This window comes from Quercus suber, unplaced genomic scaffold, assembly GCF_002906115.3.
Source record: "Quercus suber isolate HL8 unplaced genomic scaffold, Cork oak 2.0 scaffold_275, whole genome shotgun sequence".
NCBI classification, from domain to species: Eukaryota; Viridiplantae; Streptophyta; class Magnoliopsida; order Fagales; family Fagaceae; genus Quercus; species Quercus suber.
Genome location: NW_027069731.1, coordinates 431,429 through 458,900, shown reverse-complemented (window position 1 = coordinate 458,900; position 27,472 = coordinate 431,429). Strand labels below are relative to the sequence as shown.

Genomic DNA, 27,472 nt, shown 5'->3' with positions numbered 1-27,472 from the left:
TTTGATGAGTTTACTTCAGATGTGCTTTAAGTGGTTCTGGAATGGTTGCAATGCATGATCTGAAGGAGCTTATTGCATATGGTGCTCTTCCTATCTGGTAATATGGGTTGAATGCATGAAATTGTCAGTTTGCAACAAATTTGGTAGTGTTGTGATGCAATACAATCGTCTAAATTTATTTTGCATTTCTAGACATTATCTTATTGGCTTCTTTTTTAAAGATGGTTTTTTTGCATAGAGAGATTACTGATAGTGGTTCCATCCTTCCACTTGTAGAACAATAAACAAATTCAATAATTTATATATTAAAAAATAATTATTCTTTCTTATAACAAGCCGCTTCAGATTAATGCAAACTTGCAAACCAATCTTGGAAATTGAAAAAATAAATATTTAATTACCAAAAAGACTTGCATCTTTACAATGACTTATCCCAACAGGCAGAAATATATATCAAATTGGTGAACTAGAACTTCAACAGGCATTGGAGGACATTGAATGTCACATTAGCCCAAGACGTAAACCTTAATCTTCTCAAAAAACAGGGCACCCCTTTTTCACAATCACAGGAGCTGTGGGGCATGAAGCCAATGGACAATGATCCATGTCCAGCTTCCACCACTCTGGACCAATTACATTCTTGGATTGAAGAGTGAAGAAAAGCATGATACCCAAAAAGGCAACCCCAGCATCTAAAGCAGCAGATAAGACATAGGCATGTCTAGCCCACCACGCCTTAAATTTTCTGTAAATATAGAAATTGAAGAAAATTCCGACAGCTCCCCAAGCCCAATAGTTCACTGCTTTAGTTGGTGGCATGCTACTTGTAGCTCCAATGATGATAGGCATGTTTATAAGTCTAAGCCACTTGATGTTGGGGTACTTGCGTGAGAGAAACCAGCCAGGAATAGGAGCTAAGAAGCCAAGGAGGAAGAACCAGTTCATCTCTTTGTAGATACCATATTTTTTGAACATTCTGAGTGGACCTATGACTCCCCAAATGATGGAAGCATTGTAGAAGACATCATCCCCAGGGCATGTCCAAGGGCTCCCCTCAGGCAATAATAACGGATCACATATGTCCTTTATGCTTGAGAGAAGCCACCATGCCGTGGCAAAGTAGGTACTTGAAGCAACAAGTGTTCCAACTAACTGAGAATGTAAATTAACAACTAGTGTCATTATATCGAAATAGTAAACAAAATTTCATATAATTGTTACTGGTATTAATTAACTTGCCTGCACAATGAACATGGACCTTGGGGGGATTTTCATATAGTGAACTAATTTGAAGTCATTAACAAAGTAGAGTGCTTGTGACATGCTAATGTAGCCATAGGTCTTGAAAGCCACATTAGCGAGGGGCTTCCCTGGATAAATATACCCAATCACCAATTCTGTGATCATGTTTAGCCCTGGTTGCTGCAATTAACAATAATACATCATATTGAGAATTGTAGTCTGTAAAAATTGGATGCAAAATAATGTAGAATGTAATTAACTCATTCGAATGAATGTTTGTTGTCTTTTATCAATGAAATACAAGGATGGTTAGGGTTATTCATACCGTATTCGTTGTGGCTTGAATTATTCCAATGGGTAAAGTAAAAAACAGCGCAATGCCACAAGCCATTAATAGTCCCCACCATGGGAGTTGCAGCTGTTTGTCAAAACCTTCACAAGCAAACATGGCAAGAGCCACCCTTAAAACTAAAATGGTACAAAACCACCACTGAGGGACTTGTTTATAGTTCTTCTTCATTAACCTCGCGTGCACATCGGTATAATTATCTTTTGTTGCACTTGCTGTCTGTTTCCAGAGTGTCCAGATTGTTCTGCTCAATGTTTTTACCCAAATGGAGAAAATCATGAGAAGGCTTTTAACTAAATAGAACTTTTGCAAGAGAATAGAATAGAAGATTTTAAGAAGAAGCTTACTTTCCATTAAAGAGGGCAACATGAGTAAGAGTAGCTGTTAGAGTAGCAAAGCTCAAACCATAAGTAAAAGCAAAGAACACACTTAGATAAAGTTTGCTGTAACTGTCATAAGCTGCATGATTAATATCAAATGCTTTCTCATTCAGAATTCAGGATATGTTGTAGGGTTGTCCAGTGTGATCAAAAGTGTGGGAAGAAAAGATAGGAAACTTCTTGGCATCATATGCATTACTCCAATAAGCAATCGGGATAACGACATAGACAAACAACATAAACCCCACTAAAATATTGATGATGGCAAACCCAGGTGTGGCTAAGGGGGTGCCCAAAAAGCTAGCTATAGTGGACCAGTCAAGGCCAAATGAGCCTAGTCCAAGGCCACTGATCCCTCCACCAATTTGTTGGGCTGTAACTGAGTCCTTCCAAATCAAACAAGCAAGGGAGATAGCTGATATTGAAGGGAAAAAATAGCTTGGAACAATGTAATAAGCAAAGCTTGCTGCAAAAATTATGAAGAAGAATTGTATCCTTGTAAGTCCTCCTTTAGGTTTGTTTTCTTTTTCATGCTATGCCCTGCATTTCAAATATATTACTCGGTTCATTACCAGGAAGACCAATCTGTCAATTAAACATTGAACTAATTCTTCTTCTAAAATAAGCAATCTCAGTATAAAAAAAGGATGGTGTACCTGAAAAGAGAGACTTGGACCAGGTTTGCTGGCCACCACATATAAGGTGAGTCAACAAGATATTTTCTGAACAGTCCAGCCCATCCATAACCAGGCATCTGAAAAGTTCATGTGAAAAACAGCTATGTAGTAGGAATAACACTCTAAGAAGCATTTTGTGTAATACATTGATGGCAGGACACTTATTTTATTCACATTAGAGCAGCTTGTATTCTCCAAAACTAATGAGGGGTAAGACTGTCTATCAATTATCTATCCTAGACCCCGAAAAATTGGAGCTTGGTGCACCAAGTACAACCTTTTACTAGTGGCTTAATTCTTAACGTGAACAAACAAGTTCTTGTATCAAACATTCTTTATGTGAGAAACAGGTCAGTTGGCTATAGCCATAATGCCATTAAAATGAAACCATAATCCAAATATACCTGAGTAGTTAGTGATAGTATATAGGCTGCTACACCAGAGATACTCCTGTGGTAGAAAGCCTTGACCCCAGTAACAATATGAAGTGCATACACCCCACCAGCCCCAGAATTCGCAAAAATGGTGATCAAAACATGTTCCTTCAAATTGAATGGCCCTGGATTCAAGGAGAAGGACCAGTTTGTGAGTGGGACTCAAATTGACTTTGATGGAAGATATGCAGCCATTAGCTTCCCTAGTGGGAGCACAAGGATTTGTATTATGACTGGCGTAATTGACAGCTGATTTTGGCGGTACACGAAAAATTGATTTACAAAAGAAAGAACAACACATGATATCAATCCAAGAACCCATGTTCGAAATGTCAATGTTGGCTGTGTTGGGTCATCTGTTGGAGGAACTGTAAGTCTAACTTGTTCAATTGGGCTATCATTGTCTTCATCCCCTGCTTATATAGAATGACCACATTATTAAAAGTCAAATGCAAAAAATTTGAAAGAAAAAATAAAATTATTTCTTTATAAATTTATTTCTGAAATTATTAAGATGAATAGAATTGAATGAAAGTAAAAAAAAATCAATTAAGTGCCTCTGTTATCATGGATTTAAACAAAATTTTGTGTCAACTTTAATAATATTTCAGAGCTATGGGGTGTTACAATTATTGTAGCCAATTTCTCACGTCTGTTTTTGAGAGGTAGGATCCAATTATTGTAGGTGCCTGAAGACTCTGAACTGTGAAGAATTTTTAGATTTCAAAATATGTTGGCTTGGTAAGGAAAGCTGGAGGAGATCAATGACTGCCTGTCTAACTACTCAAATATGACATAGCCTCTTTTTTCCCTTTAGCTTTCTTTGCCCCTCTTTTTTGAACTGCAACCTTCAGTTAAAAAAAAAAAATGCAACCTACTTAATTTTTCTTCTCTTTGCAAATTTCTCTAAAGTCTCAAACACTTGAATTCCTTGGAGCTATTGTTGAAAGGGTAAGACCTGTCTCAATTACAAACATAGACCACTTTGTGAATATTGCAAGGAGAAGGGCTCTGGAAGCGAATGAGGCAGCATCAAAGCATAGAGAAGCTGACCAAATGAAAGGAAACCTTGTGGAACAAACCATTGATTACACAACTGGTGAAGAGAAACAAAGTTTGGCTCTACCACATAATTGTAAAGTTCGCTTCTTTGTTGATCATTTTGAAAATCTATCAAACTTCTGAGCACAATATGAGGGTACAGGGCCTGAGATTTGGCAACAGACTGGGTAGTTTAGATGCATTTGTCACAGCTGCAGGCACAGGACAGGCAGTGGCTGGTCTTTCCATATTCTCCAAGTCAATTTATTTTCCCTCCTTTCATTTAAACATTCATATTAAATTAGTGAATGAATCCCTTAGCACATGTCCAGCAGGAAAAGAATCCAAACCATAAGTGCTTCTTGATAGATTTTCCTGGTTCTAGTTTATTCAAAAAGGTTACAAGGAGGGGCAATGCACAGTGCACACCAGAGAGGACAAAGAATTAAGAATCCATTTGACACGATAACAGAAGAACTTGGAATAAATAGATTATCACAGAATTTCATGACGGCAAAACTTGACGGGGCTTTTAGAGGCGCAGATTTGGAAGCTGTTGAAATGTCTTGGTAAGTGCATGTCTTTGTTTTTGTAAAGTGATATATTTAGTTGATACTTGATAGGATGAGAAATGAAACCAATGGGAAAAAGATTGGGCCAATTCTACCAATTTGATGTTTTGTTGATTCTACTGTACTGTGGATTTTTTCCCTTTTTTGTCCACCATTAATATTTTCTAGATGAAAAAAAAAAAAAAAAAAAAAAAAAAAATCCATTCTTTCACCCATTTTCCTTTGCTGGAACACAAATACTTTCAGTGTGTTTTAATGCTATGCTTCTTGAACTTTTATCAGGTTTCTTTTGAAGAATGATGGGCTCTTTCGTGGAAGTTCATTGGCCATGAATTGTGTCCGAGCCATCAAACGTTCAGTGACACAAGCCATTGGCCCTGGTCACTCTATTGTAACTATTATTTGTGATTGTGAGATAAGTCATTTGAATAAGTTTTACAGTGCTGAATATCTATCTCAGCATGAATTGACTCCCAAGGCTACTAGATTAGAGCTTCTTGGACATCAGATGAGTTAGTATGATCTAGAGCTTTGACTTAGATGTTTATTGTTACCTCCATCGAAAGTTTGAGTAGGCCTATGCGATTATATTTCTCTAACAAAGTTTTGTACATCTCTGTTAAGATAATGTCAATTTTTTGTTTCATTCTATTCAGGACACCAATATGTATTTTCATTAAGAGGTGTACAATGTATATTGTATTCAAAGCTGCATACAAGGATGATTGAAATCATTTTGTCAAGTGAAGTTGAATGAATTAATGCCAATATACCAGTTATTATGGTCTATGGCAATGTCAGGAGGAAATAAGTTTTCCAGACAAATTTGAGTAGTTAGTTCATTTTACTGTGAATATGACTCTTAGAGCATCATTGTAGAAGGATATTAACAATGAATACTACTTATCTTGCTTGGCTTTCCTTCTAATCTCTAACCTTTGAGCCATTATAAACAAGAAAGCATTTTGAAAATCAACTAAGTTTTGCCTTTTAATCTCTTAACTTCTGAGCCATTGTGAAATAGGAAGACTTGAAATCAACCTATTGGCGTGCTTAAAACATTTGGATATGCAACAATGTGAACATGTTATAATTCAAAAATAAAACTCGTTATTGTGGCTCTTGATGTCCATCCCTGATCCTCCATCATCCAATGGCCTAGTGTCCACACCAACAAAACTCTTTTTGTCTCTGTGTGTGTTCATGCTATTGTTTGTGACTATCCTTTGTGATAGTGGGATGAGACATCTTTGTATGTATTACAATGCCAAATATCTGTCACAGTGTAGATTGATACCCAGGGTGATTGGATTAGAGTTTTTGGGCATCAAATGAGTTAGTGTGACCTTGAGTCTTGACTTGGCTGTTTCTCTCCACTTCTACCAATGTTCAAGCAGCCCTATGCAGCTATATTTCTCCATCAAAGTTCCCTCAGAAGGTGCCTTCTAAATTTAAGAGGATAACAATGAACTGGAGCAATAATACAAGATAAGGACTAAGCACATCTCTGTTTGTAAGGATAATAACATTTTTGTTTCATACTTTCAAGACAACAATATTTATCTCATTCAAAAAGGGAAGGTGTTTTTTATAATTATTTCAGTTAGATGATCAATTGTGGGACAATAAGATATTTAATGAATTTTCGACCCAAATTCACATGAATGATTAAAATTTAAGACTATTTTGTAAAGAGAACAAGGTTTTCCAAACCAAATTGAAAACACAACTTCAGTATAAACACATTTTACATTGAAATTGTGTTTTTGGAAACTTGATTTCATAGTAAAATTTGAATTTTCAATGCTCAAATAAGAGGTTAGCCTAGCTGGAAAGGTACTTTGATGAACCAAATGAGAAATAATCAACCATGGAACAAGCCTCTCAATCTGCCCCAAATCTTTGGGAACATCAATCATTGTTAGCGTTTTCCCTATATCTTCCTCAGTACATGTCAAGGCAAGGACCAATACAAGTTGATGTGGACTTGGCGGTGGTGTTTTAGTTGAGATCCTAATGTGGATTGATATGATTGACTGAGGAGGGGGGTAGTGTTTGAATGCTTCGATGAGGCTGGTTTCAAAAGCTGCATACAGTTGTGGTCATTTTGGGTTGTCAATTTCGGTACATGAATCAAATTTTGCTCTGCTACCATATTTGATGCAGTACAAGGTTTGTAAACTTGTCTAGGGATTTATAAAGAAAGAACATAACTAACCTAGGGCTTCACCACTTAAGGCTACTTGAAATCACCACCAAGTTAGAGAAAAATTTCAATTCAATATTATCTATTATCAAATTCACCATACCACAATATTTTGCCTCTATTTTTGGAGCCTTTTGAAGTAGGACCTCCAAAGCTAGAATCAAGAAGGAAAGAAACAAAAAAGTCAATTACATATAATTCAGCAATAAAATCAGAATTCAAACCAAATCAAATTCAAATAAAATAAAACCTATTATCAATCCTCCATCATCAAGGGGCCTAGTGTTTGCACCAACAACACTTGCTTTTTTGGCAAACCGTATTGGTCCTATCGTGACTATCCTTTGTGATTGTGGGATAAGGCATCTGGATATGTTTCACAATGCCAAATATCTGTCTTAGCATAGATTGATACCCAAGGCAATTGGATTAGAGTTTTTGCACATTAAATGAGTTAGTGTGAGTGTGTGACCTAGAGTTTTTTCTTTGATGTTTCTCTCAACTACTGTACAAAGTTCAAGTAGCCCTATGCAACTATATTTCTCCAGCAGAGTCCCATTAGAAGGTGCCTTTTGAATTTAAGAGGATAACAATGAACTGGAGCAGTAAAAGTAGAGAAGGATTAAGCACATCTCTGTTTGTTAGGATAAAGACATTTTTGTTTCATACTTTTTAGGACAACAATATTTATCTCATTCAAAGGGAAGGTGTTAACTGCAATTATGCCAATTAGAAGATCAATTGTGGAGCAATAAGTTATTTAATGAATTTTTTACCGAAATTCACATGAATGATTAAAATTTAAGACTATTTTGAAAAAAGAAAAAGGTTTGCCAAACTAAATTGAGAAATCATATATATTATGGAAAAAGAAAATTTACAAACCAATATACATAGCTAGTTACTAAGACTATGAACTACTTAGTTTGCATTCCTTTTATTCAACCAAAACAACAATTATCAAACTCCTTTGCCAATAACAACCTATCCTCCAGTTCTTATAGCATCAATACATACCTTAAGGGTCTGCCATAATGATAACTTCCCAATGACAGGTTAAAACTGCCATACAAGCTCTGTCATCATTCAGTTGCATCACAATTAAACTTCAAGAGGCCTTTCAGAGGCTTCGTTCACTGCTTGGATTTCATCACTAGAAGCATTCCTTTTCAATGATGCAGAAGCATGCTCTTCAAAACTCTCATGAAGCTTTAAATTCTGCAAATTTCCCAAAAGCACTTCACTGGTTTGTGTGAACCTGTGTGATTGAGAAATACGATTAGCTGATCTCATAGAGAATTCTCCTTCATTACTTAAGATGCATACCAGTTTGTTAGGACTGCTTCTTAGTAGCAATGGGGATTTAATAATGTCATCAAATTAGCTTTTTTAACTTTTCTAAATTCCATCCATGGCCATTTGTTTGAAAATCAAGTGAGTAAATTTTGTTTGTTGTCATGCCTAAATCATTTGGATATGCAATAATGTCAATCTGTTTATCTATAACATATGATTGGATGAAATCAAGTGAGTAAATAATTACTGACGGAACGAACCTCTCAATCCGTCTGAGTTGTTTGGTGACATCAACCATAGTTGGCCTTGTTTGTGGATCTTCCTCTGTACATGTCAAGGCAAGGTCCACCACAGCTTGTAATTGATGCTGTAAAGTAGCACCTCCGTCCCCATCTTCAGCCAAGATTGCAGGGTCCACAATCTCGTTTATGCAACTACCTTGAGCACGGTTATGTATGTATGCTAGTAAAGTAGAATCTTTATCAATTGTTAATCGGGTTATATTACGAGAATCCTCTCCAGTTAAAAGTTCTAGAAGAATCTGACCAAAATCATATACATCAGCTTTCTCAGTTACCTTGCCTGTTGCTTTAAACTCAGGGGCGCAGAAATCAAACTGTCGAAGGCCGTGAAAACCTTCCACGTCAGCTTCACCGTCGGGAATTGATACAGAAAAATAAAAGAAGGACAATTTGGGAACATCGTGTTCATCTAATAAGATACAGCGCATATCTATACCCATGTGGATGACAGGTCTTGGGAAGGCAGTATGGAGATAAGAAAGAGCATGAGCAATCTGCCTTGCAATCTTTAACCTTCTCTCCCACACCATCGCCTCATGTTGTCGTTCTGTAACACGGGAGACAAAAATTCGATCTCCAACGAAACCATTGGCGGCATATTCAAACACAAAAAGGGGAGATGGAATGTGGAGACAACAGCCTATGGGCTTTAATACATTGCTGTGACCACTCATTTGTGCAGAAATCACTAAATCATTGATGGCTATATCGGGCAAAGGATAATCAAAACGCTTAATGAGAACAATTCGTCCTTCAAGAGAACCCTTGTACCAATAAAATCCCACATGTTGAGCAGGATAATTGTTGGTTGCTTGGCGGAGTTGTTGAGGGGAGAAGGTACGGATGGGAATAGGCTTGCCATTGCGAACAAAAGAAGCCTCAATGAGAACAATTCGTCCTTCAAGAGAACCCTTGTACCAAATATAGAACCCTATTACCAGCTTTTCAGAAGAAAATTTGTTGGTTGCTTGGAAGAGCTGCTGAGCGGAGAAGGTACGGATGGGAATAGGCTTGGCATTGCAAGAGGCAATCAGCTTCTCAAGTAACAGGCTTCCATTCTCATAAAACGCTCTCTCTCTTTGCTTTCTTTTATTAAAAAATTGATCGGTGAACCAACTCCAGCGCATAATAGCTTGTATGTGGAACGTCCTTCCTTGCTCTCTTTTGTTTGTGCTCTACTACTCTGTTAGCGAGGGATGGAGATGGAGGCTCAGCCAGTGGCGACCCGAATTTTTTTAAGGTGTTCCTTGGATATGTAGAGAAATTATAAGATTTGCATTATGGACAAGTGATGTAGTCCACAATTCCACTAAAAAACTGTTACTAGTCTAAAATTGTTAGTTAGAAAAATTTTTTAAACAGAAATTAATTAATGACTTAGTAATTTTAAGCAAGTGGAAGTTTTTTAGTAGAATAGTGAACAAATGACGTGGTCTACCAGAAGACCCTATAATTTCTTGGATATGTGGTTTTCTTATCAAATATTTGTCCATAATTCTAGCAAAAGAATAAACAATAAACTATAAGTTCATTTGAAATATTAATAAAATTATTAATTATTGTTGTTTAGTTTTTTTTTTTTTGAGGGTGAATTATTGTTGTTTAGTTGTTTTATTAATTTGTTTGTCTTATATAAATTATAATTTGTTATATTGTTATTTCATTAATTATAAAATTATTAATTGTTGTTTAGCATAATATAATATAATTTGTTTGTCTTTTATAATATGTTGGTTAATTAAATTTTTAATTATTGTTTATTAGTTGATTCTCCCAATTAATTATTAGTTAATTAAATTATTGTTTATTAGTTGCACTAGCACACACCCCATGTGTATTTACTTCCCTCAATTCAAATATTCCACCCCGGCCCCATGCCCCCATCCACCGCCCACCATGGTTTTAAAAACCGGTGCAGTGAAAGAACCAGAAAAATGAGTGGCTATTGGTTTTCTGGTCAGACCGGAGCTCGATTGGTGGTCAAACCGGTGACGTCATAAATAATTTAACTAATAAATAAATAATTATAAAAAAATAATAAAATTAAATAAATAAGAATATAGATACTGATATTTACTAAAAAAAGATTTAATTTTTTAGAAGTATTTTCATGTTAAATTTAACTCAAATTAAAAGAAAAATAAATTATCATTTTTTTAGAGGAAGAAAAAGAAGTTAACCTAAACAAACTACACAAAAAAAAGTTATGGTTTTAAAGTTTTATAATCATATATAATTTTCAGTATTTTTAACAAAACCATTATTTAATTTAAAAATATTTACCTATGTTAATATAATTTCACATCTAAATATTTCTTCTAAAAAAATTGTATTTATTATAAAAATATTTTATGCTGGTCTTGAATGTTGCAATAACCTTATCGGTGTACGAAGTGCAAATAATTTGATTGACCACTCAAACCCACTGTACCCACATAAGCCATATCACAAACGTATTTACCCAAAAAAAAAAAGAGTAAAGTGGTCTGCCTCTCCCACCTAACTATTAACGTGGCCAAAGGATATCCACCCACATATTGTCCTCTCCTCTCCTTGTCTAAAAAGTCTAAACAAATTGCTAAAATCTCTCTCTCACTCTGAACATTTAGAAGAAGAAGAAGAAGAAGTAGCGGCAGAGCTGCAGTTTCGTCTCTTTCTCTGTTTCCTCCAAAGCCTTGTTCTGCTCCTCGCCCAAATTAAGAGATATTTCTTATTTCATAATCATTTTCTCACATATTTTCTGTTACAATTTTTTTTTTCCAGATTCTCTGTTACAATTTTTTTTTTTTTTTTAGATTTTAGTTCAAAATTTGTTTGGCATAAAAAAAGTTAGAGGGTGTTCCTAATTTTTTTTTTAACGGTAGATAAATAAAAAATTTTGAATTTTTATATATAAAATTTTTTTTTTCAGGTCAGGGTGTTCCTGGGAACACCCTGAACCAAACGTGGCGTCGCCACTGGGCTCAGCTGAATGACAATAACAATGAGGGCATTTTTATTGTAAATTCATTTCAGGAGGTTTCATCGAAACGAAGTGCAAGTGCAGCTGAATTCCTCTATTTGATTTTTTTTTTTTTTGGGGAATTTCAAAAGGAAAGTGCAGCTTTTGCTTTTCCCATTAGCCGTTCGATGCCAATACATACCGTGTGTTGACTTGGGAGAGGGCCACCGGTTTCGAGTCCAAATCTTCTGTCCCACTTTTCTTGCTCCACTCTATACTCCACCAATAAATACTTGCCACGTAATACTATTAATTAATAACTGTAGGATTAATAAATCAATAATAATAATATTTAATTAATTAGGTGAACATGTGGTAAGTATTTATTGGTGGAGTATAGAGTGGAACAGGAAAAGTGGGACAGAAGATTTGGACTCACCGGTTTCTATGGGATTTCAGATTTGTTTTTTTCTTTTTCTTTTTTATTTTTTGTTGAAAATACCTTTTTTGCCTCTATTTTGGTCATGTTTTTAATTTGGTTCTCCATTTTTTTAATAATTTTATTATGGTTCTTATATTTTTAAACTTACCAATATTTTGATCCTAACTGCATTTCACTTTTTAAAAAAAAAGTAATTTTAAATTAGTAGTAATTCATTTATTACTTAGGCATTTTTTTTTTAAGTAAGATGATAGTAAAGACCAAAATGAAGTTATAAAAACTTAATGACTAAATTTTAAATCCAATCAAAATGAAGTTACACGCTCTCTTTATTTTTAATATGAACGCCAAAATTTAAAGTTTTTAATATGAACACCAAACTTTGAGTTAATTGACTATCGTTTATTATAGATCATAACCTCTATCGAGTGAATAATTTAAAAGTGCAAAATATCTCAAAATAGAGAAAATCCAAACTATCATTTTATATAATAAATAATTATCCATCTCTTTGATCAAAAAAAAAAAAAAAAAAATTATCCATCTCTTATTAACTTTATATTTTACAAACTTGAAAAATATATAGGCCTGTTTGGTAGTAAATATATTCTTTCATTTTTATGTAGTGATTTTAAAAAATACAATGAAGGGTTTTATGATAAATTTTGTTAATTTTAAGAAATACATTTATATAAAATAAAACTCATAAAATGCATAAGTAAATATATTCTTTCATTAATATGTTTGTCATAATTAAGGGAAATCCTAATGGGTACTTCACTTGGGCATATGTGAAAAATGCATATACATACCACAAATGGTAAAGGAGAAAGAAAAAGTTGCTAATCCCTTTTAATATGGTTAATTGCTTTGCCTCAATCAGTCGTCCAAACAACATACCGCTTATTCATACCACAACCACAAATGACAATGCAGCATTAACCATCTATAATTGATAAACTAAAAGTACAAATTTCTTTAATAGCTCTACCTTCGTTTCTTTTGGCTAATATGTCTTTACTTAATCAAAATCAAACCACAAAAATCATATAAAAATCACCAAATTATAGTTTAAAATTATAGTTAAATATTTAAAAGAAATCTAGGCTCAATTGCACAAAAATTCCATGTAACTAAGTCACACTTAGGAATATTGGACCATTTTTTCTTTGTATAAATAGGGGGGTCCATGGGATGAGGGGGCTAACAATTTTCTCTCCAAAACTTTTATTGTAGGAATATAAAAGTTTTCCATTGTAGACTTTTCACGATTAAAGAACATGACTTGCCAACTAATCAAATTAGAGTTTTTAGTACCTGTAGCAATTTCACAACATCAAGAACAAATCCCGGTGTATACATTGTCAAGTTCCATAGTCTCCTGTTGCATCAAATGAGTGTTTAATTTTTCTCGCAAAGTATTGAATGGTAAAGCTTCTGAGCCGTAGTCTCAATTACAACTCTTAATCATGTTGGACTTGGATAACACCTATCAACAACATATCATTATGAGATGCAGAAAAAAATTGGAGTGTATACAACGTTTAGTGTGGATAGGAAGAAATTAACCATTCGATCTGGAAGCTCTGTTGTCGGCACCAGGAACAACTCCGTTGGAAGCTCGTTTTTTATCTGGATGCTCGTTTTTATTTTTTTTTAAATTTTTTTTAAATTTTTTTTTCGTGGTGTATCATAAATAAGTATGAATGGAGTTTTCAATTTGGGGTGATGAGCTGCTTTAGGTGGTGTTAAATTGTTGAGAGTTTTTGTTGTTTGTACTTCTTTGGTTAAACTGTGAATGAAGTTTTTGTGTTAATTTGTGACTGTGGTGGTGGTAAAATGAAATGTGCAATGAAGAAAATGGTGGGAGGTGAGGGTTTGGTAGGTAGGCTAACAACAGTCTCTGACTATTGCTCAGGAATGGGTCCCACAAAAAGTAAAAAAATTTGAGTGATGAAAAGTTGAAAATATGTGCCAAACGGGTGGAATAGTAAATTTGGGTATTTTAAGTAATGAGTAATGAGTGATGAAAATTGAGTGACGAAAATTGAGTGACCATTTTTTTTTAACGAAACAAGCCCTAAGTATTTTTAACACACACACACACAAGGAGAGGAGAGATTGTTTTTTTTAAAGAAACTTACAGTGGTATATATCCAAAAGGGCATACTTTTATTTCCTAGTATTTAATATGTGAACACAACAAAAATTATTTGATTTTAATGGTCATGTTACTCTTTTGCATTTATTTTTGGTTTTATGATTTTTTTTTTAAAAAAAATCTTACCTTGAGAAGGCTTTAAATATGTAGTGAAACAACAATTATAAATTGCACACATACATAACCATTATAATTATTCAGTTCAAGAAATGAGTAAAAAAAAAACTTTTGGAGGACTATTGTAGAATAAAAGTTGTTACAAAATGTCTCTCTCTCAAAGACCTCATGCGAGAGTGCATGAGGTCCCGCCAAGTGGCACTCAAATTTTGCATTTAGCCTTTTTTTACCTCTTTCATTAAGTTTTTATTTTTTATTTTTTTATTGTTACCCAAAAGTTCACATTATTTTATTTTACTGTTATCTCATTAATATCTCATTAATTGTCTAAGCTTACACCACACCTTTCACTATTCTTCATGTCTTTTAGCATACCCACTATTTTAATATTTAAAAATAACTAACAAGATAAGACTCTAGAGAGGGACAAGGAGACACAAAAATTTTGTAGATTGTTAAATAAAAGGCACTATTTCACTATATATTACCAAAATAAAAGACATGAGATTAACAAAACATTTGAAAGAGAGAGAATGAGGAATCTGAGGGGTCACCACCTCCGTTATATTAGCCTCCCACCACCATCAAGACACCAAAACCCCTACGGGTAATCGTTTTTTCTTTTTAAATTAGGGGCTTAAATATGATTTAGATTTAGGTAATTTTGTTAGTTAGTTTTTGTTTTTGGTATATAAGTAGAGAGAATATTTGGTGCGCAATGTAAGGTCATATTCTATCATAGTTTAATTTTAAATCATCTATAAGACACATGCATATACACTTGCCCACACTATGTCTTAATGTCGTACTATTGATGAGTGGAAGACAATCAGAGAGTTGAGTATACTTTTATTTCATAGTTTGAAATATATGAACACAACACAAATTAGTTGATTTTCATGGTCCCGTTACTTTTTTGCATTTATTTTTTGTTACATGATTTAAAAAAATAATAATCTTACCTTAAGAAGGCTACAAATATGCAGTGAAGCTATTAAACCAATTTTTAATATCTCATAATATATATGTTTATTTGCTCTAATTTAGTTTATTTTTTCTTTATAATTTATGTACAACATTATTCAAAATTGTTTTACATAAAATATCACAAAATTATCCGTGCATCGCACGGGCAACTTACGGGTTATTATTAAAAACAATACCACCACATAGGCACACACCACATGTTTTCCTTTTTTTTCTCCACCCCCTTCCTTTTTTGTTTCCAGCCAATTCTTCCTCTTCAGCCTCTATACCATTGTATTGATTGTAAAAAAATTTCTATCAAAAATAATTTCAGAGCATCTAGGACCATTTGCCCAAAGCCTTTCACATCGATCTGGAAGTCTTGGAGCTTTGGTTTCGTCAAGTTGTCCTAGTTCCAACGGTAGATTGAGAAGATTTTCATAGATGTGGAGGTGTGTGCTGATGGTTCGACTTGCTAGTCTCTGTGCATGTGACTGGATTTGGTCAGATCGTTTTTTAATTTTTTTTTCTTTGTTCATATTTTTAGCTTTGTTGTTCTAATTTAATTGGTTTTATGAGAATAAATTTGTGGTGTGTTTTGATTGAGAAGAGGAGGAGAGAGATCTTTGCCTTCAAAAAATTTTCTGGGATAAAAAATCCTTTGATTCTGATCTCAATAAGAGAATGCATGCATTACAAAAATTAGAAAGATTTTGATATTTAGAAAGATTTTGATATTTTTTTTCTCGTTTTCTCAATTTGTGAGTAAAATTGTCTTTGGTTTTTCTTTCTTCAAGGCTCTGAGAGAGAGCTGCCTTGTTCTCTTATGAGAAGTGAGAGAGTGAAGAAATAAAGAGAAGAGAAAAGAGAAAGGGAAAGGGATGAGAGAGAAAGAATCATTCTTTTATTTAGTGAGATACTTTTTTTAATAGGAAAAAATGGTTTGGAGTTGGTACAGTGCTATCCAGGTCAAGAGAGCAATTGTAGCAACTCTAAAAATAAATTTGGAGTTGGGAGAGGCTGTTGGAGGTCTTTTTGTGTGTTTGCTCTCCAAAATTAGCTTTAGAGAGCCTATTAGAGATGCTCTAATATTCCAAGGTTAGCATAAGCTTTAGGTAAAAGTTTTTTTTTTTTTGATAATTTGATAGTTAGAGGCAAGAGGGTGCCAATCAATTAAGCTTTTACTCAAGATTTAATTCAAAGCATAGTTGGCTTCAGCTTTGCTAACTGACTACATTTGGACATTACCACACATGGGCCACCTCATTCAAGGTTTTCAAGCCATAATCTTGGGGTTTTAAAGACCAAGAAAAATTCTGCTTGAGGTTATTATTAAGGCTGTCCACGGGTCGATCCGGGTTGGTTTTGGCCTCAACTTGGACTCGACCCATGGACAGCCCTAATAATAAATAATTGATTGAATTACAAAAGATCATCCAACTAATCAGGCAGTGAACCTATACATTTTTATGGATAAGAAATACTCAAAAAAACACAAAACACCTTGCTGGACTGCATTCCTTCTATGAGAAAGTCTAGAGATACAAAAAATTTGACATCTGTTAATGTGACAAATTATTAGTAGTAGATAGGAAAGTGATGTCAATGGTGAGCACAGATAAAAATAAGTGAAATTTTGCCAACTCAATAAGTGTGAAAAAAATTTTAAATTTTTTTATGTTTGCAACATTGTCAATTTTTTTTTTTTTTTTATGTATGCAGCATTACTCTTCCTTCAATTTGAGAGAACTAGCTGGTCCTATTCCTTTTCATTTATATTTTGTTTGTTTACCTTTTTTAGAGAGTTTCAACTAATGGTGCCGGATGATAGCTTTTTATTATCAGACTAAGACACCAATCGATTTTTTGGATGCAGATTGTCAATTCCAGAGTTGATATGCTTGATTAAGGAGGGTGTTAGTGTTCGAATGCTTCAATGAGGTTGGTTTCAAAAGCAGCATACAATTTTCATTTTGGTTTGTAAATTTTGGTATGTGGATGAAATTTTTTCCCTACTACTATATTTGATACAGTACAAGGTTTGTAAACTTGTCTAAGGATTTATGAAGAAAGAGTATAACAAACCCAGGCTTCACCACTAAAGGCTGCTTGAAAATTACCAAGTTAGAGAAAAATTTCAATTCAATATTACCTATTATCAAATTCACCATACCACAACAATGTTTTGTATTTTCCTTTGGCTTTTGAAGTAGGACCTCCAACGCTAGAAGCAAGAAGGAAAGAAACAAAACAATCAATTACATATAAATAAAAAATAAAATCAGAATTCAAACCAAATGAAATTTAAATCAAAGAAAACCTATTACTCTATTAGCATTAATCCAATCTCACAAAATACATCAATCCTCCATCATCAAGGGGCCTAGTCATAGTTGTCAGTATCGTACGATACACGATACATATCGTATCGTGTATAAAAAGTTTCGTATTGTACGATACGCATCGTATCGTGTACAAAAAGTTTCATATCGTAAGGGCATATCATAAGTGCTCATGAATTGTCCGATACATAGGTGCGTATCGTATAAATCATATTGTATCGATTAATCGTACGTATGGTACGATACATAGACATGTGGGTTTCAAATGGGTTTTTTTGTTAAAATTTGTGATTTTATTTGATTTAAACAAGTTGTTAGACTTTGTTAACACAAAATTATTGGGAAACTTAATTGAGTCAAATAATGTGAATCTGTTTATCTATAACATATGATTGGATGAAATCAAGTGAGTAAATAATTAGTGATGGAACGAACCTCTCAATCCGCCTGAGCTGTTTGGTGACATCAACCATAGTTGGCCTTGTTTGTGGATCTTCCTCTGTACATGTCAAGGCAAGGTCCACCACAGCTTGTAATTGATGCTGTAAAGTAGCACCTCCATCCCCATCTTCAGCCAAGATTGCAGGGTCCACAATCTCGTTTATGCAACTACCTTGAGCACGGTTATGTATGTATGCTACTAAAGTAGAATCTTTATCAATTGTAAATCGGGTTTTATTATAAGAATCCTCTCCAGTTAAAAGTTCTAGAAGAATCCGACCAAAATCATATACATCAGCTTTCTCAGTTACCTTGCCTGTTGCTTTAAACTCGGGGGCGCATAAACCAAACTGTCGAATGCCATCATAACCTTCCACGTCAGCTTCACCTTCGGGAATTGATACAGAAAAATAAAAGCTGGACAATTTGGGAACATCATTTTCATCTAATAAGATAGTGTGCATTCGTATACCCATGTGGATGACAGGTCTTGGGAAGGCAGTATGGAGAAAAGAAAGAGCATGAGCAATTTGCCTTGCAATCTTTAACCTTCTCTCCCACACCATTGGCTGATGTTGTAGTTCAGTAACATGGGAGACATAAATTCGATCTGCAAGGAAACCATTGGCGGCAAATTCAAACACTAAAAAGGGAGATGGAGTGTAGAGACAACAGCCTATGGGCTTTAATACATTGCTGTGAGAACTCATTTGTGCAGAAATCACTAAATCATTGATGGCAAAATCGGCTAAAAAGGTATAATGTAAACGGTTAATGAGAACAATTCGTCCTTCAAGAGAACCCTTGTACCAATAGCTCCAAAAATCTCCCCGAAGTTCAGAAGAAAAGTTGTTGGTTGCTTGGAAGAGCTGCTGAGCGGAGAAGGTACGAATGGGAATAGGCTTGGCATTGCAAGAGGCAATCAGCTTCTCAAGTAACACGCTTCCATTCTCATAAAACGCTCTCTCTCTTTCCTCTCTTTTCTCTCTTTCCTCTCTTCTTTTAATAAAGAAATGATATGGCATGAACCAACTCCAGCGCATAACAGCTTGAACGTGGAACGTCCTTACACTCTTTTGTTTGTGTTCTAAATCTAATACTACTACTCTGCTAGCGAGGGATGGAGGCTCAGCAGAACGTCCTTACACGCATTTTTATTGTAAATTCATTTCAGGAGGTTTCATCTTTGCGCTTGGGGCAACGACGCAGTCCGTGAGGTTCTAACCGAGACGCGTCTATTGCTGGGGTTTGTGGTCTGCAAGAGTGGACTAATTGATTGGCACGTAATCCTCTAGACGCGTCGATTGCTGGTTGAAAATAGATGCGTCTAGAGGATTACGTGCCAATCAATTAAGCTTTTACTCAAGATGTTACACGTTCCACTCTTGCAGACCACAAACGGTCCACCAAATTAGTTACATGTCAATTCATCAGGTATGGCCTGTGAGAACTGAGAAGGCTGCATAGTACTCCCATCTAAATGAACAATACTTACGCCAAAGAAAGAAACTTAAAATTTACTATACTTTAATTGGTAAACAGGATAAATCAGATTTTAACAATTAAGAAATATCGAACTCAACTTCAAATTAGAGAAATTCAAAGATTACAAAGACTCCAAATTTATCAAGTGCCACAAAAGTAGATTTTTAGAATTCTACTTTTGATTGCTTATAAGTTATAACTAAAAAAATGAAATCAATGAAGAATAAAAAATATTTTTTTTAAATTGTTTATAAAAAATGTATTCACATGTCTTGCTTAATTATAATTTAAAAAATATATATTTTTATTGGCAAACTGGATTCATGCTATGGTGACTATCCTTTTTGATTGTGGGATAAGGGATATGGGTAAGTTTTACATTGCCAAATATCTATCTTAGCATAGATTGAAACCCAAATAAATTGGATTAAAGTTTTTGCACAACAAATGAGTTAGTGTTTGTTTGACATTAGCTTATAAGCTCAGCTTTTAGTTTTATGTACAACTTTTTAAAACCTTATGTTTTTCCAAATTTTTTTCAATTTTTAGTGTGACGTAGAGGTTTGACTTTGATGTTTCTCTCCATTCCTCTGCAAAATTGAAGTAGCCTTATTCCACAATAAGTAATTTAATGATTTTATCAACAAAAAAAAAAGTAATTTACTGAAAGACTATTTTGTAAAGAGAAAAAGGTTTGCCAAACTAATTTGAGAAATTATTTCATTTTACTTTATATATATATATATATATATTCTGGAAAAAGAAAATTTACAAACCAAAGTACAAGAGTCTTTTTTTCCCTGTAAAAACCACCATGTAGACAGTTGGGTGCATGGCACTAGTCTGTCCAACGGACCCACACTTAATTAGATACCTCAATAATGAGGAGGTTGACAAGAAACGAGAGTCTTTCTTGCCATTTTCATGGGTAGAGACTTTGAGCACGTCTCACACTCTGAAGAAGAAATAAGGTTTGAAAGGAGTTACAAAAATGTTCTTGTCATTTTCTTGGGCAGAGACTTTGAGTCCGTCTCACACTCTGAAGAAGAAATAAGAAGAGTCTTCTTGCCATTTTCATGGGCAGAGACTTTGAGCACATCTCACACTCTGAAGAAGAAATAAAGCTGAAGGGAATTACAAGAGTCTTCTTGCCATTTTCATGGGCAGAGACTTTGAGTGCGTCTCACACTTTGAATAAGAAATAAGGTTGAAGGGAATTACAAAAGTCTTCTTGCCATTTTCATGGGCAGAGACTTTGAGCCCGTCTTACACTTTGAAAAAAAAAAAAAGGCTGAAAGGAATTACAAAAGTCTTCTTGTCATTTTCATGAGCAGAGACTTTGAGCGTGTCTCACACGCTGAAGAAGAAATAAGGCTGAAGGGAATTAATTGAGACCATTTGGTTTATTAAGAGAACAACTAAAAGAGAGACGTGACTTATGAGAGAAAAATAGTGTGCCAGTAAAGAAAAAATAAGGAGATTTTACTTTAACTGTAAGGCAAATACAAGAGATTTATTTTAATCGATTTGATAATAGTGAAATTATTTGGAGTTTGTCCCCTTTTTTTAGCCTTTAAGGAGAAAAGGGTTTTCCACGCAAGTCTTGAGTGTAATTGCAATTTTGGGTTGATAATTTTTGTGATAATATTCTTGGGACCTAACACATGCACCAGTTACTAAGACTATGAACTACATTGTTTACATTCCTTTTATTCAAACAAAAGAACAATTATCAAACTCCTTTGCCAATACCAATCTATCCTTTAGTTCTTATAGCATCAATACAATATACATATGCCATAATGGTAACGTTCTGCAATTTCATCTCTTTAGAAATCTAAACGCCCAAAAAAATAGCCTGAGCTACTACTGCTACTGGTGACCCACCTAACTTTTATATTACCTTCCCAATCACGGATTAAAAAGCAATACGAGCTTTGTCATCATCCAGTTGCATAACTATTAAGCTTCAGGAGGCCTTTCAATTCCTCTTGAATGATGCAGAAGGATGCTTTTCAAAACTCTCATGAAGTTTTAAATTCTGCAAATTTCCCAAATGCTCTTCACCCAATCTGTGTGAACCTGTGTGATTGAGGAATACCATTAGCTGATCTCATAGAGAATTCTCCTTTATTACTTAAGATGCATACCAGTTCATTAGGACTGCTTCTTAGTAGCAAGAGGATTTGATAATAGCATTAAATGGCTATTCATCAAATAAGCTTTTTAAACTATTCTAAATCCTATCCGTGGTCATTTGTTTGAAAATCAAGTAAATTTTGTTTGTTGTCGTGCCTAAAACATTTGAATATGCAATAATGCGAATCTGTCTTTTACTGTTAATTTTGTGATCCAGTAAAAATGAGTTCTCACCTATAGCTTTCTTTAATTAGTGAGCAGCAATAAATTGCCATGGTCTGGTACCTTATTCTGCTTTTTGATTGGTTATGTTTTGCAGGTACTTTGGAACCAAGAAATGGTTAACATTTTATTTTATTTATTTTTAAATGAACCGTGAACAATATGGTTATTGGACAAAATAGAATGCGGCAAAAAGAATAACTGGTATACTTCGAGTAATTATTTCATTTTATTGTAAATAAGACTCGTACCCTTTTTTTGGCTCGACAAAAGAAAATATTTACAAACAAACAGTAGAAGTCTATTGTCCTCAGCTGTACAGAAGTTTTTTCTCCCCCACTGCAAACCACTATGCATACCCCAATTACTAAGACTATGACCTACTTGGTTTGCATTCCTATTGTTCCAAACAAAAGAACAACTATCAAACTCCTTCGCCAATACCAATCTATCCTCCAGTTCTTATTGCATCAATATATGATCACTTTCTGCAATTTCATCTCTTCAGAAATCTAAATGCTCCAAAAGAAAAATAGCCTGAGCAACTACTGCTATTAGTGAAACCCACATAATTTTCTTGTCACACCAAACTTTTATATTGCCTTCCCAATCACAGATTGAAATGGCAATACAAGCTCTGTCATCAATCAGTCATCACAATTAAGCTTCAAGAGGCCTGTCAGAGGCTTCCTTCACTTCTTGGCTTTCATCATTAAAAAAATTTCTCTTGAATGATGCAAAAGCATGCTCTTCTAAACTCTCATGAAGCTTTAAATTCTGCAAATTTCCGCCAAGATCTTCACCCGTCTGTGTGAACCTGTGTGATTGAGAAATACCATTAGCTAATCTCAGATAATTCTCCTTCATTACTTAAGATGCATACCAGTTTATTAGGACTGCTTCTTAGTAGCAATGGGGATTTCATAATGGCATTAAATGGCTCTTCATCAAATAAGCTTTTTAACTAGTCTAAACTCCATCCATGGCCATTTGTTTGAAAATCAAATAAATTCTGTTTGTTGTCGTGCCTAAAACAGTTGGGTATGCTACCAATGTGAATCTGTTTATCTATAACAGATGATTGGATTTGGATGAACACAAGTTAATAATTAGTCATGGAACAAACCTCTTAATCCGCTTGAGTTGTTTGGTGACATCTACCATAGTTGGTCTTCTTTGTGGATCTTCCTTTGTGCTTGTCAAGGCAAGATCCAAGACAGCATGAAACTGCCGCTGTAAACTAGCACCTCCTTCCCCATCTACCAAGATTGTAGGATCCACAATCACGTTTATGCAACTTCCTTGAGCGTGATCACGCATGTATGTTTTTAAGGAAGAACCTTCATCAATTGTCAATCTGGTTATATCATGAGAATCCTCTCCAATTAAAAGTTCTAGAAGAAGCTCACCAAATTTATATACATCAGTTTTTTTCTGTTACCTTGCCTGATGCTTTCAACTCATGGGTGCTGTAGAATAAAAAAAGTCGAACAATTTGGGAACATCATGTTCATCTAATAAGATATGGTGCATATCTATAGTCATGTGGATGACAGGTCTATCGAAGGCATTATGGAGATAGGAAAGTGCATGAGCAATCTGCCTTGCAATCTTTCACCTTCTCTCCCACACCATCGGCTGATGTTGTAGTTCAATAACACGTTTGACATAAATTCGATATGCAAGTATGCCAATGGCAGCAAATTCGTACACTAAGATAGGACATGGAGTCTCGAGACAACACCCAATGGGCTTTAATACATTACTGTGAGCACACATCTTTGCAGAGATCACTATATCATTGACGGCACAGTTTGTCCAAACTTCAGTTAATCGCATAAGAAGAACAGATCGTCCTTCAATAGAACCCTTGTACCAATACATTCCCAGATGTTCAGAATAATTGTTGGTTGCTTGGCGGAGTTGTTGAGATAAGAAGGTACGAATGGGAATAACCTTACTATTGCAAGAAGCAATAATCTTCTCAAGTAAATTGCTTCCACTCTCAACAAAATTTCTATCTTTTTGCTTTCTTTTAAAGAAATGATCTTTCAACCAACTCCTCATAGTCTGAATGTGGAACCTTGCTCTCGCCCTTTTGTGCCTACTTGCTCTGCTCTTCTCACTGCTCAATGGCCATTTAGTAGTGAGGGAAGTAAGTTCAGGGAGGTTTCACCGAAAGCAAGTGGAGCTTTCCACAATAGCCAATCAACACAACTTGTGAGACTTGTCTCACAGGGGCGGCTGCACATGTATTTCAGGCCTGGTTCAAAATGAACCCCCTGCGGCTGCCTTTAAAAGAAAAGAAAATGTATATTTATAAAATATTTTTTATACTAATTTAATTTTAAATATCTTTATAATATTAATATCAATGGCAAATAGATAATGACAATAATATAAAAATAAAAATGTTAAATAAACTTAACAAAATAGAATGATCAATTTCCTCAAAAAAAAAAAAATATCCAACAAGGGGGAAATTTTAGCATCAATTCTGGTGTTGGATGTTAAGGTCTAACAAAACAGAAAAGTATTCAACTTAGATTTTGGATGCCTGTTTTGCAGCATGTGCTTCAGCTTAGACGGCTCTTCAGTTAATGCAGCCAAAAGAACCATTTCAGTAAGTGATTTATTGTGAGATCATAGGAATGATTATGAGAAGGATCCTGTGGGATGCAGTTTGAATTTAAGCAGGCCCAAATCAGAAACTTAATTTGTTGATAAAATTCTTTTACATTTCATCATACAAGCCTTCTCAGCTCAGTAGTGAATGCATTACATTTCCTACTTTTGATTTGTACGGAAACAAATGGAACTTCAATCTCTTAATGGAGGACTTTTACATTAAGATTGATTATATATATTGGCAGGCAAGTAAAAAGATTACAATTCTAGAAGGCAAATGAACAGCTTGCCTAGGGTACACTCAAATTGCATTCTTATATATCTAAAGGGAGTTCTTAGTCATTTTTTGGGAATAGGGGTGGGTTAGAGAATCAAAAGTGGGCTATGAAATTTATGGATCTTAATGCCAGGATTTAGAACTTCTTATTGGTTGTTCCAAGAGTTACAGAAAATTTATGAATTTTGTAAATTTATCAAAAGAAAATGTTATGACCATAAATTTTGCCACAACTTACTCGTGTGACAAGTTTTGAGTGGTGGAATAAAAGTAGTGGGTCCACAATTTCAAACTAAATTGAGAAATCATATATATTCTAGAAAAAGAAAATTTACAAACCAATATACATAGCCAGTTACCAAGACTATGAACTACTTAGTTTGCATTCCTTTTATTCAAACAAAACAACAATTATCAAACTCCTTTGCCAATAACAACCTATCCTCCAGTTCTTATAGCATCAATACATACCTTAAGGGTCTGCCATAATGATAACTTCCCAATGATAGGTTAAAACTGCCATACAAGCTCTGTAATCATTCAGTTGCAACACAATTAAACTTCAAGAAGCCTTTCAGAGGCTTCGTTCACTGCTTGGATTTCATCACAAGAAGCATTCCTTTTCAATGATGCAGAAGCATGCTCTTCAAAACTCTCATGAAGCTTTAAATTCTGCAAATTTCCCAGAAGCACTTCACTGGTTTGTGTGAACCTGTGTGATTGAGAAATACGATTAGCTGATCTCATAGAGAATTCTCCTTCATTACTTAAGATGCATACCAGTTTGTTAGGACAGCTTCTTAGTAGCAATGGGGATTTAATAATGTCATTAAATGGCTCTCCATCAAATTAGCTTTTTTAACTTTTTTAAATTCCATCCGTGGCCATTTGTTTGAAAATCAAGTGAGTAAATTTTGTTTGTTGTCATTCCTAAATCATTTGGATATGCAATAATGTGAATCTGTTTATCTATAACATATGATTGGATGAAATCAAGTGAGTAAATAATTAGTGATGGAACGAACCTCTCAATCCGTCTGAGTTGTTTGGTGACATCAACCATAGTTGGCCTTGTTTGTGGATCTTCCTCTGTACATGTCAAGGCAAGGTCCACCACAGCTTGTAATTGATGCTGTAAACTAGCACCTCCATCCCCATCTTCAGCCAAAATTGCAGGGTCCACAATCTCGTTTATGCAACTACCTTGAGCACGGTTATGTATGTATGCTACTAAACTAGAATCTTTATCAATTGTAAATCGGGTTATATTAAGAGAATCCTCTCCAGTTAAAAGTTCTAGAAGAATCTGACCAAATTCATATACATCAGCTTTCTCAGTTACCTTGCCTGTTGCTTTAAACTCAGGGGCGCATAAATCAAAGTGTCGAAGGCCGTGAAAACCTTCCACGTCAGCTTCACCTTCGGGAATTGATACAGAAAAATAAAAGCATGACAATTTGGGAACATCATTTTCATCTAATAAGATACCGTGCATTCGTATAGCCATGTGGATGACAGGCCTTGGGAAGGCAGTATGGAGATAAGAAAGAGCATGAGCAATCTGCCTTGCAATCTTTAACCTTCTCTCCCACACCATCGGCTGATGTTGTAGTTCAGTAACACGGGAGACATAAATTCGATCAGAAAGGAAACCATTGGCAGCAAATTCAAACACTAAAAAGGGAGATGGAGTGTGGAGACAACAACCTATGGGCTTTAATACATTGCTGTGACCACTCATTTGTGCAGAAATCACTAAATCATTGATGGCTGTATAGGCCAAATTATCTGAATGCTTAATGAGAACAATTCGTCCTTGAAGAGAACCCTTGTACCAATAAATTCCCAGATGTTGAGCAGGATAATTGTTGGTTGCTTGGCGGAGTTGTTGAGGGGAGAAGGTACAGATGGAAATAGGCTTGGCATTGCGAACAAAAGAACCCTTAATGAAAACAATCCGTCCTTCAAGAGAACCCTTGTACCAAATAGAGAACCCCATTGCTAGCTTTTCAGAAGAAAAGTTGTTGGTTGCTTGGCGGAGCTGTTGAGCGGAGAAGGTACGGATCGGAATAGGCTTGGCATTGCAAGAGGCAATTAGCTTCTCAAGTAACAGGCTTCCATTCTCATAAAACGCTCTCTTTCTTTGCTTTCTTTTGATAAAGAAATGATATGGCATGAACCAACTCCAGCGCATAATAGCTTGAATGTGGAACGTCCTTCCTTTGCTCTCTTTTGTTTGTGCTCTAAATCTAATACTACTACTCTGCTAGCGAGGAATGGAGGGTCAGCTGAATGACATGACAATGAGAGCATTTTTATTGTAAATTCATTTCAAGAGGTTTCATCGAAACTAAGTGCAAGTGCAGCTGAATTCCACTATTTTTTTTTTTTTTTTGGGGAATTTCAAAAGGTTTTGGTAACTTGGTTCTCAATTTTTTTAATAATTTTATTATCATTCTTATATTTTTAAACTTACCAATATTTTGATCCTGACAGCATTTCACTTTAAAAAAAAATAATTTTAAACTTGTAGTAATTCATTTATTACTTAGGCTTTTTTTGTAAGTGAGATGATAATAAAGACCAAAATGACAACAAGTTTAAAAAATATATAGACAAAATAAAGTTATAAAAACTTAAAGACTAAATTTTAAATACGATCAAAATATTGAAATAAAAAAGGTATTGTCTTCAAAAATTTTTTGTCTCAAATCCCATTTATATATATATATATATATATGTAAACATTTGTTGAATTAATACATTGCAAATCTCTTTATTGAATTACACGCTCTGTTTATTTTTAATATGA

The 27,472-nt window shown here is 34.6% G+C and overlaps 2 protein-coding genes, 1 long non-coding RNA gene and 3 pseudogenes across 8 annotated transcripts; 3 read left to right on the top strand and 3 right to left on the bottom strand.

Moving 5' to 3' along the window:
• Positions 1 to 377: 377 nt before the first annotated feature.
• On the bottom strand, positions 378 to 3,404 carry LOC112007091 (oligopeptide transporter 1-like; annotated as a pseudogene).
• On the bottom strand, positions 3,214 to 19,156 carry LOC111983964 (serine/threonine-protein kinase ZRK1). 4 transcript variants are annotated; one of them, XR_010632252.1, is made up of 3 exons: positions 8,458 to 9,730; positions 7,919 to 8,159; positions 3,214 to 3,495 (listed from the first exon to the last, which is right to left on the bottom strand). XR_010632252.1 is itself a non-coding variant. In XM_065781691.1 (2 exons), the coding sequence occupies exons 1-2, from the start codon at positions 18,950 to 18,952 to the stop codon at positions 8,003 to 8,005; spliced, it is 1,194 nt and encodes a 397-aa protein (XP_065637763.1). In that variant the 5' UTR covers positions 18,953 to 19,156; the 3' UTR covers positions 7,731 to 8,002. The 4 variants fall into 4 exon arrangements, 2 of the variants coding, with proteins under 2 accessions (XP_065637763.1, XP_023895168.2); XR_010632251.1 differs by lacking the exon at positions 3,214 to 3,495 and adding an exon at positions 6,815 to 7,055; XM_065781691.1 differs by lacking the exons at positions 3,214 to 3,495; positions 8,458 to 9,730 and adding an exon at positions 17,916 to 19,156 and having other exon boundaries at positions 7,731 to 8,159.
• LOC112007092 (cysteine synthase 2-like) lies at positions 3,989 to 5,212 on the top strand (annotated as a pseudogene).
• Positions 15,375 to 22,283, top strand: LOC136070980 (uncharacterized). Of its 2 annotated transcripts, none has more exons than XR_010632255.1 (3): positions 15,375 to 15,629; positions 17,003 to 17,067; positions 21,853 to 22,283. It is a non-coding gene; the product is annotated as an uncharacterized LOC136070980 (long non-coding RNA). The 2 variants fall into 2 exon arrangements; XR_010632254.1 differs by having other exon boundaries at positions 15,384 to 15,578.
• LOC111983973 (U4 spliceosomal RNA) lies at positions 19,092 to 19,277 on the top strand (annotated as a pseudogene).
• On the bottom strand, positions 21,379 to 26,938 carry LOC111985438 (serine/threonine-protein kinase ZRK1-like). Of its 2 annotated transcripts, XR_010632253.1 has the most exons (3): positions 25,686 to 26,938; positions 25,132 to 25,372; positions 21,379 to 21,476 (listed from the first exon to the last, which is right to left on the bottom strand). XR_010632253.1 is itself a non-coding variant. In XM_024017084.2 (2 exons), exons 1-2 carry the CDS (start codon positions 26,852 to 26,854, stop codon positions 25,216 to 25,218), a joined length of 1,326 nt encoding a protein of 441 aa, XP_023872852.1. In that variant the 5' UTR covers positions 26,855 to 26,938; the 3' UTR covers positions 24,870 to 25,215. The 2 variants fall into 2 exon arrangements, 1 of the variants encoding a protein (XP_023872852.1); XM_024017084.2 differs by lacking the exon at positions 21,379 to 21,476 and having other exon boundaries at positions 24,870 to 25,372.
• Positions 26,939 to 27,472: the final 534 nt, after the last annotated feature.

Excerpts from the sequence above, each read along its gene's own strand:
- LOC111985438 (XM_024017084.2), bottom strand. The coding sequence starts at position 26,854 with ATGCGCTGGAGTTGGTTCATGCCATATCATTTCTTTATCAAAAGAAAG. Across the intron at positions 25,373-25,685 it reads CAACTCAGACGGATTGAGAG|GTTCACACAAACCAGTGAAG; the intron begins GTTCGTTCCATC and ends TCAATCACACAG.
- LOC111983964 (XM_024039400.2), bottom strand. The coding sequence starts at position 9,626 with ATGCGCTGGAGTTGGTTCACCGATCAATTTTTTAATAAAAGAAAGCAA. Across the intron at positions 8,160-8,457 it reads CAACTCAGACGGATTGAGAG|GTTCACACAAACCAGTGAAG; the intron begins GTTCGTTCCGTC and ends TCAATCACACAG.